General features: G+C 37.3%; 2 protein-coding genes and 1 pseudogene across 2 annotated transcripts in view; all 3 read right to left on the bottom strand.

Annotated features, from left to right (window-relative positions):
- LOC143536897 (elongation factor 1-gamma-like) overlaps positions 1-17,556 on the bottom strand; it is a 181,889-nt gene that overhangs the window by 12,399 nt on the left and 151,934 nt on the right. The window lies entirely within an intron of this gene.
- LOC143536896 (glucuronoxylan 4-O-methyltransferase 1 pseudogene) lies at positions 6,064-7,037 on the bottom strand (annotated as a pseudogene).
- LOC143536899 (putative serine/threonine-protein kinase At1g54610) lies at positions 9,169-17,223 on the bottom strand. Its single transcript, XM_077030785.1, has 8 exons — positions 16,756-17,223; positions 15,332-15,616; positions 13,851-14,168; positions 12,368-12,595; positions 12,182-12,282; positions 11,959-12,073; positions 10,628-11,026; positions 9,169-9,387 (listed from the first exon to the last, which is right to left on the bottom strand). The coding sequence occupies exons 1-8, from the start codon at positions 17,215-17,217 to the stop codon at positions 9,193-9,195; spliced, it is 2,103 nt and encodes a 700-aa protein (XP_076886900.1). The 5' UTR covers positions 17,218-17,223; the 3' UTR covers positions 9,169-9,192.

The following is a 17,556-nucleotide window of genomic DNA, read 5'->3' as shown; positions in this document are numbered from 1 at the left end:
TTCGTGGTCAAAATAAAAAGACAAAACCACAAAAGTATATTTGGTTGTCAGAATATAAAAGGTAAAAGTTGATGGCCAAAGTATAAATAACAAAAGTTAGTAGCCAAAGTATAAAATGCAAAACTTAAATTCGGTAAACCTCTTTTTTTTAGAGCGGCGACTTTCTTATATTTAGGCTACCGTACCCTCCAAATTTGAAGAGCCCCGGTGCCCTACTCTGGCCAGACTATGTTGTCTTAACCGGGCCAACGCTGGCTTCAGAGTTTGGCTTGGGCGTTCCCCAAGGAAACCATACCGCCGACTGTCACTTGACAGCCGTTGTGCCACCACAAGAGCAGAACTCTCTGCTATAACACACGGTGGGACGAAAACCCGGGTGGGCTCAGGATTCGAACTGACAGCCTTTGCACAAGACCTAACTCAAATCCTTCATTGCCAATATCCACCCAAATATGACACAAGTGGGATTCGAACTTGAGTCTCCATTGGAGAACCCAAGCATCTTACCACTATGCCACAAGTGGGGGATATTCGGTAAACCTCTTAAGCTGTTTTTTTAATATAAGTAAATAAATATTATGCTTTTAAGAAATAAACAAAATTTTTTATGCCAGCTAAACATGTTTTTGAATGTTTTTAATCTTTAGGATGCGGTTAACATTAGGACTAAAAATGAAGCAAGATAGGTGTCAAGCAAATTATTTATTATTAAGGACCAAAATTGTGTGTAACATCAAGAATGATAAATGATAATTAACGAACAACTTAGAAATAACCGACTTATATTATAATCAGAAATTATAGCTCAAAAAACTGATTACAATATCTTTGGTAGTGATGGTGGTGATTGTTGTGTTGTGATGTTGTGTCTAACACTAACTTTGTACATGTATTTATACTAGTAACCCAACTTGGTCACCAAGCATAATATGTGTCCACCACTCAACTTGGCCACCAAGGTGAACTTGGGTAACAAGGTCAACTTGGCCAATAAGGTGAACTTGGCCACCAAGCAAATGGAAGAATGTTTCATAATACCCCTTAGACTTTAACCGACTTGTTAAAACCTCTTAGGCCCGGTTCACCGACTTGTGACCCGGAATAGAAATTAATCCAACATTCATCCCCCTAATTTCTAATTCGGATTAGAAAGGTCTTCAACTCCAAGTAACCCGCGCATCTTCGTGAACTTGATTCTAGCGAGTGCTTTAGTGAGGATATCGGCCCGTTGCTCTTTCCCGCTAATGTGCTCAACATCAACCTCGCCGTCGTTATAGCAATCTCGGACGAAATGAAAACGAGATTTTATATGCTTTGTTCGATTGTGAAAAACTGGATTTTTCACAATGGCTATTGCGGACGTGTTATCAACTTTCAACACAACTTTCTGCAATGCTTCTCCAGTCAACTCGCTCAACAACTCTCGGAGCCATACTGCTTGACATGCGGCTGCTGACGCCGCCATGCACTCGGTTTCACATGATGAGAGTGAAACTGTCACTTGCTTTTGTGAGCACCATGTAATTGGAGATTGCCCGTAATAAAATATGTGGCCAGTGGTACTTCTACCATCATCCTCATCTATGTTGTGACTACTATCACTATAACCGACAAGTTGTTTGGATCCATTCTTCCCATACTTGATCCCGTAACTCGTCGTTTTCTTCAAATATCTCAATAGTTGTCGTATTGCCATACCATGAGATTCTCGTGGGCTTGCATGTATCGACAAACAATACCCACGGAGTATGCCATATCCGGACGAGTGTGTAATAAATACCGTAAGCAACCTACCACCTTTCGATATTCGGTTGCATTGAGTTCGACTTCGTTCTCGGCTTTCGATTATTTCACACCATGATCCATCGGGACTTGAGATGGATTACAGTTTTGCATACCGGTCTCCTTTAGAATTCGTTTGGCATATCCTTCTTGTGTAATTACTATCCCATCCTCTCGTTGAAATACTTCGATTCCGAGATGGTAGGTTAACTTCCCGAGATCCGACATCTCAAACTTGGTCGCTATACCCTTCTTAAATTAGAAATTATACTCGAGCTTGTACCTATCACAAATAAATCATCCACATACACGGCTACGATCAAAAAATGTTTCCCATCCGTCTTTCGGTAAACAGATTGTTCCGTGGAACATTTTTGAAACTTCATGTCTTGTAGGATGTTATCGAGCTTTGTATTCCAAGCTCGGGGAGCTTGCCTTAACCCGTACAAGGCCTTTGACAACTTGTAAACTTTTGCCTCCTTGCCCTTTTTCTCGTATCCTTCAGGTTGTGAAATAAACACAACTTCTTTCAATTCACCATGCAGAAAAGCCATTTTCACATCAAGATGGTGGATTTCCCACCCGTTAGATGCGGCTAATGCGATTAGTAGCCGAACAGTCTCAATTCGGGCTACCGGAGCGAAAACATCATCAAAGTCGATCCCGGGTTGTTGCACGTAACCCTTTGCAACGAACCGAGCTTTGTACTTATTTATCGTTCCATCCGCATTTCTTTTAATTTTGAATACCCATTTCAACCCGACACATTTAGCACACTTGGAAGTTCAACTAACTTCCACGTCTCGTTTTTATTTATCGAATCGATCTCGGCATTCATGGCACGAACCCATTCTTGGTTCGACTTAGCCTCAAAGTAGCTACTCGGTTCACCACTTGCTACTAAGAGTAATTGCTCATAATCAGAACTAACCTGCAGCACGTAATCTTCTTGCAACCTTCTTGGTAAAACCGAAACTCGGGTTGAACGCCTTAGACCCGTTTGGGCCTCGCTTTCACCCGAATGGACTTGCGACCCATTACTCATCGATTGAACTTGCTAGTGGGCTGAGGAAGCAGGCTCGTTTTGACTCGGCTCAACAGAACCACTGGACTCGGGTTGAACAGATGATGGAGTTTCGGAGCTTGGGCTATTCGGGTTGCTTTCAGACGTGTCTTCAAAAGTGGGTTCGATTTGACCAGTTCCATTGTCAACCGCACCCCCCAAACCATAGTAAACATACCCTGCTCATAGTCATTCGTCTCGACTTTCTTTACCAAGTTCCACCCTCTATTTTCATCAAACACAACGTCCCGGCTAACAACAATTTTCCGGGTGTTCGGGTCGTAAAGACGGTAAGCTTTTGAACCCGTCTCTGACCCAAGATAAACGAGTTGTCTCGACCTGTCATCAAGTTTCTTTAGGTGTATACTATCAACTTAGCATACGCCACACACCCAAATACTCAAACGTGCTCAATAATCGGTTTCTTTTTCTTGAACTGTTCATATGGAGTTTGATGAACCAAGGCCCGGGTTGGGACTCGATTGATTAAAAAGGTTGAATGTTGGACCGCTTCTCCCCACATATAATTCGGTACATGCATCGTCTTTAGAATACTCTGCACCATCCCTATTAAAGTTCGGTTTCGCCTTTCTACCACGTCATTTTGTTGTGGTGTACGGGGCGGTTAAATGTCGAATTATTCCACTTTCATCGCAGAACCGATTGAAATCACGTGAAGTGAATTCTCCTCCTTTATCGGTTCATAGAGTTTTCAATGGTAAACCTGCCTCCGTCTCGATTAGGGCTTTAAACCTCTTAAAACTTTCAAACGCTTCACCTTTTTCTTTCAATAAAAACGTCCACATATATTGCGAGTAATCATCTATAATAACAAAGACATACCTATTACTCGAGATAGTGGATGGGATTATTAGACCGCACAAATCACCATGAACTAACTCCAAATGTTGGGTTGCTCTAAACGAGGTTGTGGCCGGAAAGGAACGCCTCGTTTGTTTACCTACCAAACATGATTCACACAACTGATTTTCGTGTTCAACATGAGGTAAACCTCGTACAAGATCCTTCTTAGCCATCAACATGAGGTAAACCTCGTACAAGATCCTTTCGTGTTCAACATGGGCTTTAAACATCAACATGAGGTAAACCTCGAAATTGATGTGCCCAAGCCTTGCATGCCAACGCCATGCATTATCTTGGATCTTTGAGTGCAAACACACGGGAACTCCAATCTCCATCCGTATTTTATAGAGTCGGTTTGCGGATCTTGTGACTTTCATGAGTAACCTCTTGTTCTCATCGTACATGGTCAGAAGATCGTGCTTCATCCGAATGTCGCATCCGGACTCCGTTGCTAGACCGAGACTTATTATATTATTTTTTAACTCCGGAATATAATAAACATCTGTTAGCAAGTCTTGGTCACCCGATTTTCCTTGGAAAAGAATTGAGCCTTTTCCCTTGATTTGAACAAATGACCCATCTCCGAACCTAACCCTCCCGGTTATGTTCTCGTTTAATTGAAAAAAATATGACCGGTTTCCTGTCATATGATTACTTGCCCCTTATCCAAATACCACACATCATCTTCGACCCGCTCGGTTCATATTTCTTTGGTATTAGGTTTTGTTCATTTAAGAACACAACTTGATGCATATACGCCGCATCATCAAAATTTTCATGGGCTTCGGTTTTGTTTGCTTCTTGACCCTTTTGAACTCGGTCCGGGCAACCGGATGCAAAGTGACTAAATTGGTCACATCGGTAACATAGAATCTTTGACCAATCTTTCTTCATCTTTTTTTCCCCTCGATTTGATGACCCTTGTTCGGTACTAGGGGTTCGGTCTTGGCCATTAAATTGGCCTCGACCGCGACCTCGACCTCCTCGTCCTCGTCCCCTATTAGATTCAAAACTTCTTTGACTTAATGAATCATATTTACCGAATAAAAGTTTACCTTGGTCACCCCCTTGAATTTTTTCTTCTCGGATTTGCTCCTCATAGGCTCGGAGTCGGCCTACAACATCTTCGAATTCCGTTTTATTGAGATCCAACACTTGCTCAAGCGAAGCAACCATCTGAATATACTTCGATCTTGGGAGACCTTTGAGAAACTTATTTACCAACCTTGCTTCATCTATAACTTCGTCAAGAGCCGCGAATTTCAAGGCAATACTCGATAACTTGCCCGCAAAGTTATCTATGGAATCTGATTCGTTCATTTTCATATTGTCAAATTCCATTGACAAGGTTTGGAGACGTGCTTCTCTAACCCGTTCGGCACCTAAGTGGCGGGTTTTAATCGAATCCCACATGGCTTTAGCAGTTTCTTGATCTCCAATTTGCATAATCAAGGTTTCGGGTATGGATTGAAACAAGAAGGCCATAGCCATGTCATTTTTGTCTTCATCGGAGACACCCGAGTTGATGGTGTCCCAAACTTTGTGAACTCTTAGGACTACTTTCATCCTCATAGCCCATACGGTGTAGTTCGTTGTAGTTAACATTGGACATTGAACGGAAGATGGCCCATTCTCTTTCTCCTTTGGCGGCAGTGGAGACATGTCACCCATGGCTACTCAAAACCCAACTTGTTTGAACAAAGCAACAATTGAACAAACTATCCAATCGACAATGACAACAACTTCTTCAGAAGATTAAACCAACTTGTTCGATCAACCACGGCAACAACTTCTTCGGGAGATCAAACCAACCTTTTCGATCGAAACACCTTCTTTGTTGGCCGTTAATTATCGCGTTCTTGAATCGGGCTCTGATACCAATTCAAGAATGATAAACGATAATTAACGAACAACTTAGAAATAACCGACTTATATTATAACCAGAAAATGTAGCTCAAAAAACTTATTACAATATCTTTGATAATGATGGTGGTGATTGTTGTGTTATGATATTGTGTCTAACACTAACTTGTGTCTAACACTAACTTTGTACATGTATTTATACTAGTAACCTAACTTGGTCACCAAGCATAATATGTGTCCACCATTCAACTTGGCCACCAAGGTGAACTTGGGCAACAAGGTCAACTTGGCCAATAAGGTGAACTTGGCCACCAAGCAAATGGAAGAATGTTTCATAATACCCCTTAGACTTTAACCGACTTGTTAAAACCTCTTAGGCCCGGTTCACCGACTTGTGACCCGGAATAGAAATTAATCCAACATAACAGCGTATTGCAAACAAAATTTCTAATCTAATATCATTTATTTTACGAGCTTAAAAAGTAAAATGCAAGATTATTATAAGAACAAAAGCCAATTGCAAGAAATGAAGGATGAATATTATAGAATCAAAATGAGGGTGAGATGTGGGACTATATATTTGCTAAGGGCAAAAGGGCTTGTTAGGGTCATCTCTATGACTAGGAATCCTAAAGTGCCTTAGCCTCCCCTCTTGTTTCTTCATATATCCTTCACACAAAAATGCATTAGAAAACTTATCTTCGACCACCCTATTTACATCATGCACAAACACATCAGTCTCCCCATCTTCCCGGTTCCGAGCCATCATCCCAGCGGTATAAATCGCGCTCATCCTCCCGGGCGCCTCATCATAATACCCGGTGGGTGCATCCACCATGATCAAATCCCATGTCGTCTCATAGACGTCACTAGGCAACCCTTTAAGTGCCAACTGACACACTGAGTGCCTAGGGTCACCAACCGCGGTGCACTCTGGCCCTTGCCCGGCTTCCATAAGGCTATTCGCTTGGTTCACCTTACTATCATAGGTCACATGGTATGACTCTAGCATGGGGAACCTTTTCTTGATTTGTGCAATCCACGCCTCGTCTTCTTCTAGAAACACCGTGAGCCCTCCATAGTTTAACAAACTCCACATTAAACTATCGTGACCGAGCCCAAAAACTAGAAAGTTGCAAGGTGATTTTTTGTCTAGAACTGCTTTAGTGACCGATATTTCTTTGATAGTTTGTTGTGGTGTGATGGTAGACGTCGAGTAGTGGATTAATGCTTGTATTAAAGCAGAGGGATCTTGGTGCATGTTGGTGAGCACTCGGTCACCCTTTGGATGCTTCTAAACGAATCCGAAACCGCTTTGGGAATGATCGTTTGGGGGGTCGTGACGTTGCTGGAAGACGAAGATGTTGATCTAAATACGAAGAGAAGAAAGAACACAACGATGATGGCGATGATGATATGCTTGGTATTAACCGGATGTTGTGTTCTCGACCTCATATTCGACGAAGATATGCAACTTAAGCAAGTGTGAATGTATGTATATATACAAATATTGTAGATGGGTATTGTGATACTTAGAGTTGAAGTGATTATATATATTATAAATTGTATGATGCAGGACATGAAACCAAGAAAGTTTATGAATGAAGCAAAAGGGTTGTTGCTATAGTATTAGTTGGGTGTCAACGAATCTGATAAGATGGTTCACAAGTAAAGGTAAAGCAAGATCATATGGGTCACATTGGAAGTCAGATATCATCGGTTGATTTGGGTTTTTCAAGGAATCTGGTAGGATTGTTAATTCTTTGTTATAGAGAAAACGTGGCACTTTGAAGTCACTAGTTTACCTAAACATTAAGGTGGATTTTAGTCATATGTTGATTTACTCCATTCATATTTAAAAACTTGGCTAACATAACAATTTAAGATTGTAACACTTGTCATGCTTTACACTAATTGATGTTCGGATTTCCTGTTCAATTTGAGTAAATGATTATTATGCCCTTGTTAACACATAAAATTGTAAAGATAATAATAAACTTCATAAATGAGCTCAAATAAAATGGCGTTAAGTGCATATAAGGAGCTATTCGAGTATAAACGAATAGCCAGAAACTCGACTCTAAGTATCACAATACCCATCACCACTAAGGAGCTATTCGAGTATAAACGAATAGCCAGAAACTCGACTCTAAGTAAACTTCATAAATGAGCTCAAATAAAATTCGTTTCATATAAGGAGCTATTTGAAACGAATAACTCAAATAAAATGGCGTTCAATTTGAGTAAGAGTATAAACGAGCAGCTCCACTAAGGAGCTATTCGAGTCGACTTACCAGAAACTCAACTCGAAACAATCTATAGGCCATTTCAGAGCACAATTAATAAATGAACTCAAGCTCTTACTTGAGTCACAAACATAAATGCACATATTTTTTTTTGTTGATATACTAGGTTTCTTTAATGTAATGAATATACAAATGTTACCAAATCCCAGCACCAAAATGAGCATTTTGATATCGGTACCGATACCAAATCTTTAAGAAAATCAAAATCGGAAAATTTGGGATCGGTACCACATGGTACCGGCATTTACCGAATTTTTGCTTAAGGTACCAGTACCGTACCGGTAACGAATCAAGCATTTTCGGTACATTTATAGAAAATTCGTGATCGAAGTTTTTAGAAAATTTGGGATCGGTACCAATTCAGTACCGAGCTCATCCTAGGTTTATAATCTTCATTCGACATCCTATAACTATTTATAAATATATGAGAAAATTACTGTTTGCGTCCCTGTGGTTTTACGACAGAGACACAATGAGTCCCCAAAAAATTTTTTGAATTGGTTGAGTCCTCGTGGTTTCAGGAACGAACCATTTGAATCCCTGTCGTTTCTTAACTTTCAGGGTAAACTTTCATTTTACTGAAACCACAGGGACTCAAATTGTTCGTTTCTGAAACCACAGGGACTGAAATTGTTTGTTTCTAAAACCACGGGGACTTAACCAGTTCAAAAAAATTTTTGGGGACTCATTGTGTCTACGCCCTAAAACCACAGGACGCAAACAGTAATTTTCCTCTAAAAATATTGAAAAAAAACGTATTTATCAAACGCATCATACACACATTAAATAGTAACATATATTAAGCGAAACCCATTATATTTTCAGCATTCTTGAGCTAAGATAAAATCTGCATGTCCTGGGTTGGTGGCCCTGTAACAGAAACAAAGTCTTATAAACACCTGACGGTTCTGGTTTCAAGTCCCGAGAAGTAAAAAAGAAATTTGCCTTTATAGAAAAGAAATAAATCAGCCTGTACTTGTTCTCATTGGGGGCCATGTTGCCACCCATATAAATAAGATATTACATGAATCCTTAGTGTATGTGTGACCTTACCATAGCCATAACTCATCACCAAAGTTTTCCCTAAAATATATATATTTTTGCCCTTTCACATTTAAATTATTTTAAACCAAAACTAAAAACCTGTACAAGTTTAAAACCCCCTCAATCCTTCAAAAAAAAAAGAGAACAAAACATCCCGAGCGCTTTAGAAACTGGTTTTAGGATCTTGAACGCTCGATATTCTTCTTCGCGGATCACTGTTGGTTGATCATAATAATGATGTTGAACGATTCGATAAATTCATCTATAGTTTCACCCGTAACGAAGTAACGATTCCCGTTGACCATTGTCAGCATAGCCCTTTTTGGTCTTGGTTTTGTCAAGACGTGCTTTACGGACCGCGTGTTGAATTTGTCTTTCGTGTTCTTTAAGCATTTCATCCATATTGCCACCTGGCGGGACTAACGGGCCCGAATAGTGGATCCGGTTTTTCTTTTGAGCATAACCCTGTAATCATAGCACATAGGAGGTTAGCTTTTAACTACTTTTTGTATATTGTTTGATGTTCGCATGGGCGTTTTAAACTAATTATGTGATTAAAAAGCATGAGAAGCCGCCAGCAAACAAACAAACGAACACGAACAGAGCATGTCCGTGTTTGTCGTTTTCATGTTCGTTTATGTTCATGACTTCATTCGTTAACAATATAAATGAATGGTTACCAAATGAGCACGAACTTCATTTAACTTTGCCGAATAAACGATCGGACATGCACAAATTAAAAGAACAGGGTTTTCTCGTTCGTGTTCGTTTATCAAGATAATGAACATGTTCATGCTCGTTCATTAGCAACAGGAATGGTTAACTAACAAAAATAACAGAACATAAAGGAACGATCATAATTTAGCTAAAACCGCTTATAATTAAATAAGAACAATGTATTGAGCCTAAAAAGTTACTAAAACTAGACAAAATTGTAATAGGCCTAACAGTTTAAATGAATATACTAGCAAACGTAAACTAACAAACACAAGCGAATGAATGTAAACGAACGAACTTGAACATAAGTGAACAAACGAGACATCTGTTTGCGTTCGTTCATTTAACTAAATGATCAAAAAAAGCAGATTGTTCATGTTCGTCGGTTATTAAATAAACGAACATAAATGAACTTCCTGCTGAACAGTTCACAAGCAGTTCACTGAATGTTTGGTTAGTTACAAGCCTCTCTATGAGCGTTTGAAAAACTCTAAAAGTCCATAGAATTGTTACTAAACAGATCAATACATGTTTGTTCATTTAACAAAAAGAAAAAAAAATGTTCATGCTCGTCCGTTCATTTATTAAACGAACATAAGCAAACTTCCCACTGAACAGTTCCTAAACACATGACTAAACATTTGATTCGTTTCCAATCTACGAGTGTTTGAAAAACTCTAAAAACATAGAAGTGTTAGCATTGTTAACAAAGAGAAATGTGAGCAAAAGTTTTTCAAATAAGACAAAAACGAGGGTAAATATAATTTTACTCGTAAGTCGTATGAAAAATCTAATAATTACTTCAACCGCGTGACAATAGTAAAACTTATAAAACTATTAGTATTGCTAACAAAGAAAAAGTTGAGTAAAAAGTCTTACAAATAACGCAAAAAGGAGGGGTAAATACATAATTTTACTCGTAAGTCATATTAAACTTCATAATACTTCGACCGCGCAATAATTATAAAACCTTATAAATATTAAATACCTTTCCGGGCACATGCTCATGCTTCTTATAAGAAGAATTCGGGTCATCCAACATAAGGTGAGATGATGACTCAGTGTCGTTTAATTGATGATATTTTCCATTTGAGCGATCTTCGGGCCAATGTGCACTAGTACCTTTGCTATGGTCCAACCGTGAGCTACCATGCCAAGCTAATGAGTTTGAGAACCGTGATAACTGGGCCCCACGATGTTTGTAGTGGTGGGATGAATCGGGCCCGTTATGTGGTTCATCTGATTTTTCGGGTTGTTTTAACCGAGTGTTGTAGATGCCATTGTTTAATGAGCCTCTGGAAGGTTCGATAGGAAACCCTGAACGGCCATCTTCTTCGTGGGTGAATTTCTCGCTACTACTTTCAGGATTTTGTTGTTCTAGCCGTTTCTAAAACACATCAAACATAATGATTATTGGATTTTGCTTCAATATGTCTTTCGGTTTCCCAAATTGTTTACATGACTTTAGCACATTTAAAACTAGGTGTAAAACGAGTGAAGCCGGTTGTCTAAGCTTGAACTCAGCTCGTTTAACTAAAGAGAGCTCAAGCAAGACTTGTTTCAAGCTCTATGTCTAAATTTTGAGCTGAGCTTGTTTATCATTAATTTAAGTATACATATAAATTATAAACTAGATCATTCGTTTTTTGAATCTTAATTTTTTTAAATTGCAAGAAATGGTTGAAATGCAATGTTTATTCATCTCTCCTGAAATTAAAAACAAAATATGTATAAATTCTGTTTATTTATTGAACCTACACGTGTAAATCGTGTACAGGTTATATCACCAACACGTGTAGGTTAATGTTTAGAAATTATAAAACATCTATTCATATTAATTTAATGGTTCTATTCATATTAATTTAATGGTTTTTTATGTACATAAGCTCAAAATAATTTAGCGTTTTGTAATAAACCTCTCCCCACGTATACAAATAATCGGGTTACTTTTATCATAATATAAACGTTTATATGTAAGAACTAAAACATTTTAAAACTATGAACTATTTATAAAATAAATAAACAATTTAACTTTGTTCTTTTGGTGCTCAAAATAATTTAGTGTTTTGTAATAAACCTCTCCCCACATATACAAATAATCTGGTTGCTTTTACCATAATTATATAGTCATATATTTATTATATCAAATAAAAGTTATTAATATTATACTACTAATAAGCTTACTAGGCCGTGCCCAAGTCAAGCTTATATATGAATCCCAAGCTCAGGCTCGTTTATTAAACGAGCTCCAATTTAAGCTCAACCTTTTACTGAGCCGATCTGGATCAACTTCAATAAAAGAAAATAAAACTTAATTACCTTTATGGACGCATGCAATTCGGCATTAGCATCAGGATGTGGCTGAGCTCTGGATTCTCGTGTACCCTTTCTTGACGGTTCCACTCCACGCCCTTTCCCGCCCCCCGCTTTATTCCTGCCATCGTAATAAAAGACAATAAATATCACCGTCTTATTCATGAGCTTCATAACAAACCCGTATACTGTAAAAACTAAAAACCCTAAAAAAATTAATAAGCATTACCGTCTTATTTCATCGTCCCGTAATTTAGCATCATACTCCTTACTAGGCGGGTACTTGGGCAAAGTTGAAGGATGACAAGGAAACGGCTTTGTTGTGAAGAACTGTATTTCAAATTCAAAGAATAAAGTAGACGGGCCCCACAAACAAGAGATTGTAAAGATTATTAAATTAAGGATACAAGTGTACCTCACTTTGTAGTGCAGCAGATGAAGATCCACGGTTGTTGGGTTCGACCGCTAGAAGAGAATCCAGAAGTGCCAAAGCGGATGGTGGGAAATCTTTAAACGTGTCGGACACACAGCGTTTGTAAGGTTGTTGTGGTTTGAAAATCGTAGCATGAGGTAACCTTGATTTTCTCCAATATTCTTCCGATGGTGAACCACAAAGTTTGAAGATTTTATGTAGTTGTTCCACCTGTGAATTATATAAAAAAAAATAATCTGTAAATTAAGAAAATGATGCGTAAAGTGAACAAAATGATATTCTTGTGTAATAGGGTTGTGTTTGTGAGCTGGCGGAGCTTTAACGAGCCCGGGCCTATAAATAAGCTTGTCTAATAAACTAGCCTAAGCCCAAGCCCAAGCTTCACTTACTGAGCTCGACCTCACTAGCGAGCTTATTATTTATAATTTTATTTCAAATATTTAAATATATAGTCATATAACAATTACTAATACGTATAAAACTATGATAAAAATACATATATATTATGTTATATATAAAAACTATAATTGTAAATGTATACAATTAAATACTAAACCTTGGTTTTAAGTTATGCAATGCGTTTCGATGCGTTTTGTCCAAATATCCGATGCGCGATGCGTAATGCACGTTGTGAGCGCATCACGTATGCGGTGAGCTCGCCAATTAAGAAAATACTAGAAAATTGAAGCATGCCTAAATATGTGCACATTTTGCTATTAGCCTAATATTCAAGTATTTAACATTAAGTTAATATATATTCAAGTATTTAGCATTATGTTAATACAAACAGAGTAGCAAAATCAAAAAGAACTAATAATTAATAAACCCTTTTTTCTCTATTTTGAACTTATGAAGCTTTACAATTTCCCGATTATCATTATTAGTGCCCCACTAATGGCTGCAGTTAATAAAATTAAAAAGAAAATGCCCCATTAATAGGAAGGGCAGTTAAGACTTAAGATCAAATTAAAAAGAAGATACGAAACTTGAAAGTAGCGAATCATAAAATGCGGCCTATCGGTGTATTTCACCTGACACGCCATCACTAATCGGATTTTGGAAGAACTGAAATTGATTGTTCTTGGAAGCACACTACTTTCTACAAACCTAATTTCCAGGTAAACTCACCGCATCTTGCGATTTTGGCACAATATTGGCGCAACATGGAATTGCTACGCATCGCAGCAAGTTATGCGCTCTTACCATCGCACCAGTGCATCAGCACAATATGCGCGGAATTTAAAACCAAGTACTAAACAATAAATAAGCCAAGTCTTAGCCGAGCTCGAGCTTAAAAAATGTTTCATGAGGCAAGCTCAAGCTTTAAAAAATAGAGCTCAAAAAGATCCGAGCTCATGCTTGAGCTCTAGTAAGTTAGACAAGCCAAGCTCATGTTACACCCCTAGCAGCTAGTATAAAACTAATTACGTAACCCTAAATATTAATATAATCAGAAACAGAATACCTCTGTTCTTCCAGGCATTATAGGTTTGCCGGCAAATAACTCCGCAAGAATGCAACCAGCACTCCATAAGTCAACAGCTACACCGTAATCAGTAGACCCTAGTAAAAGCTCGGGTGGTCGATACCATAAAGTAACCACGCGACTGGTCAAAGGTTGTCTTTGACTGCTGTTGAAAATGGTTGCCAACCCAAAATCACCAATTTTAAGGTTCCCGTTGTTGTCAATCAAGAGATTTGACCCCTTGATGTCACGATGCAGGACTCCACGTGTATGGCAATGTTCTAATCCACAAAGTAATTGTTGCATATAACATTTGATCTGCATTATAAATACATATAATCTTTATTAGAATAAGATTACACTAAACGTTTTTTGCTCCTAAAGGTACATTATTAAACATTTTTACTTCACTTAATGAGACATAACTAAAGAATATATATTTCAATCACTTAGCTTAATTTGATTATTCTATAATTTATAATTCCTCAAGAGTAATGTATGACTAATAATTAAGAAATTAGTTGCAGAAACCTTTTTTAATAACAATCCCAAATCTTTATACTTAAAAAATAAGTAAATGTGGTGCCACGTGGCACAATTCTAGGACACCTAAATTGTATTTTCCTGCTTTTTTATCCAATCGATTTTCTTATTTTCCTCTGCAATCAATTCATCCTTACCTTATTATTGATTGTTATATTTACAAAATAAAGTAAATAAACACATTTATATTATTGGATATAAAATCCAAATCTTCATTATCTCAAAATATCGTTTATAATTCCTATATCTCCATTACAAACTATTTAATATATCCTTTATTCAACATATGTAATGCATGGATTTCTAACCTTGTGAATATAATAAAGACATAAAACATCATATATCAATCTTAGGTTCATCTGAAAGGTACTAGAGAAAAATTTATAACAATATGTTTTACATAAGCTAATACTACTTTTTACATTACATATAGCAGTTATTATATAAAGTAATTCAACTAAAGTAATTTTTGCTCCAACATGTAAATTAAACATTTTTACGTAACATAATAACATGTAAGTGAAGAATATATATTTCAATCATTTAATTTAACTTATTTATTTTATAATATATTATATATACTCTATAGTTATGTGTAAGTAACAATTAACTAATTAGTTGTAGAAACATTTTTAACAACAAACATAAATAAATATAACAATATAAAACATTATACATCAATCTTAGGTTCATTTGAAAGGTTCTAAAGACTAAAAAGAAACTTAAAACAACCTGTTATATATAGGTTAAAATCATATTCGTGCTATATAAATTAATTCAAATACGATAAGAATTCATCAGCATGAAGTGTTACAAGCAAAACAGATTTAGTTTTAATGCAATAAACAGCGTTACAAGGTATGAATCATACGAGATACACATGCATAAAATAGCATATACACATGGATACAATAAATATAGCAATGATTAAAATTTACCTGCGGTTCAGTAAACTTAACCATAGGTGAAGCTGCAAGACCAGCAAGATCATGGTCCATGTACTCAAACACAAGATACAAGTTACCCGAAACCCGAGATGTTAATAAACCTTCAAGCTTCATCACATTTGGATGATCTAACCGACGAAGAACAATGATTTCTCTTGCCATAAAACGAACACTTTCGGGATCCATTTTAGCAAACCGCACTTTCTTTAACGCAACAATATTTCCAGTTTCAAGATCACAAGCTCTGTACACGCTGCTATAAGTTCCCTGCCCAATCTGCATTGAATTCCAAATGTCACATATACATACAAGAGTGTGTACCTAAAGGTTCATATACTTGGATACACAAAATACGCATACAATACACGATGCGGCAAAACTAGATTAACTATTTACCAGTTTCCAACTGTTTAGCCTGATTTGATGACTTTTACTCCTATTTCACAAAGCGTTTCTCGCAAAAGTGTCATCTTTTATCATTATATCTATAAATTCCTTAAACAATAAAAAAAATGACAAGAAAATATCATCAAATTATTATCACTTCAATCAGGAAAAGTGTATCCAGTAATGTTATCAAAGTTGGGGGATGCTTCAGTCTCAATCTCACATGACCACTTTCAAAACACATAGTTAAAATCCCAAAGAATCTAAAAACAAACAAACGTACCTAGTAGCATCCCACTCAAAACACAATTAAAAGGTCCAAAAGAATCTAAAAAACAAGCAAGCAAGCAAGCAAATGTGCGCAGTAAAATTTCACTCAAAACACGGTTAAACATCCAAAGAATGTAAAAAACTAACAAACGAGCACGGTAAAATCCCACTCAAAACATAGATAAACATCCAAAGAATCTAAAAACAAACATACCCAGGAAAATCCCAGTCATGCAAAAGCTACTAGTAGGGTCCGGGGAGGGTAGGATGGGAACAAACTTTCCTCTATCCTGGGATGCTCCCACTGAAACCCCCGGCTCCAAAAACCTTTCTTGGCATGCGAGATATAGCATCCAAAAAGCATAAAGTGTGACATAAGGAACCAACAATAGCAACAAAATAAAAGGTACTAAAATTAGTGGCAGGAAACTAATTGCTTGAATCTAAAACTATATTTAATTTATAACTATTCACATAATCACACAATATCATCAATTCCAACAATCAAGCCTACCCAGTATAATACCATTCATATTAATAAGCCAGTAAGCTACTGGTAGGGTCAGAGGAGGGTAGGATAAGGGTAAACCTCAGCTCCAAAAACCTTCTTTTTTAAATTTCCTTTTTTACATTTACAAATATGAAGTACAATTATTCATATAGAATATAATGTAGCTAACAAAATCAAAGCAAACAACCATACACAGTATTATCAACAGAAACGAGTATATCATAATTCATAAATAAGATTATCAAACCTTATCTAACTTCTCAAACGAGTCTGCCCTACGTGGCAACCACCCTTTAATCGCTTCACCGGCCACAGCCGTCAACCAAGCCGGCCACCCAGCCGCCTCTTGTGCACCATCAACTCCATTAGCAACACTAAACACTCTACACATTTCCGGGACCACACCATTCCGGTTACTCTCAACTTTCACCAGCTTCTGACCCATCTGCACCAACGATTGCACCACCGGCTGCTCGTAAACCACCACACTATTCCTTTCACCCTCATCCCACAGTGGCTGCACTAAGCTTGATCCAGTGTCCACATTCCCCTCTGAAATAAGCCTAGCAGTGACATCATTCCTACCATTATCAACCTCCACTGCCACGTCATCCCTTCTAGAAGACCCAAGAAACCGTTTTGAAGATCTCTTTGATTCTTTGTCGACATACTCATTTGCTGAAACCCCTTTTGAGCAAATGCAGCCCATAACTGTTCAATTAATTCCCAGTTGCATTATTATCAAAACCCTAGTTTCCTAAAAACCAAAGCAATTTAAGATCTTTAATAGCAAATTGAAAAATTACAGACGATGGTTTTGAAATTGAGATGAAAATAAGGATACCCAGATCGAAAGATTTGTTAAAAACGTAAAATTGAAGCCAATTGTATTATTATCTTGAACCCTAATTGGGGGAAAACCGATTCAAGATCCCTAATTGCAAATTGAGAATTACACACAGTGGATGTGAAATTGGGATTCAAATACGGAAATCCGGATCGAAAGATTTGTTAAAAACTAAAAAATTGAAACGAATTATGGGAAGAT

This window comes from Bidens hawaiensis, unplaced genomic scaffold (genome assembly GCF_021521415.1).
Source record: "Bidens hawaiensis isolate Kalapana, Puna unplaced genomic scaffold, B.hawaiensis_p1.1 tig00010984_1, whole genome shotgun sequence".
NCBI classification, from domain to species: domain Eukaryota; kingdom Viridiplantae; phylum Streptophyta; class Magnoliopsida; order Asterales; family Asteraceae; genus Bidens; species Bidens hawaiensis.
Note: the sequence above shows the minus strand (reverse complement) of the source record. Positions and strands in the feature narration are given on the sequence as shown.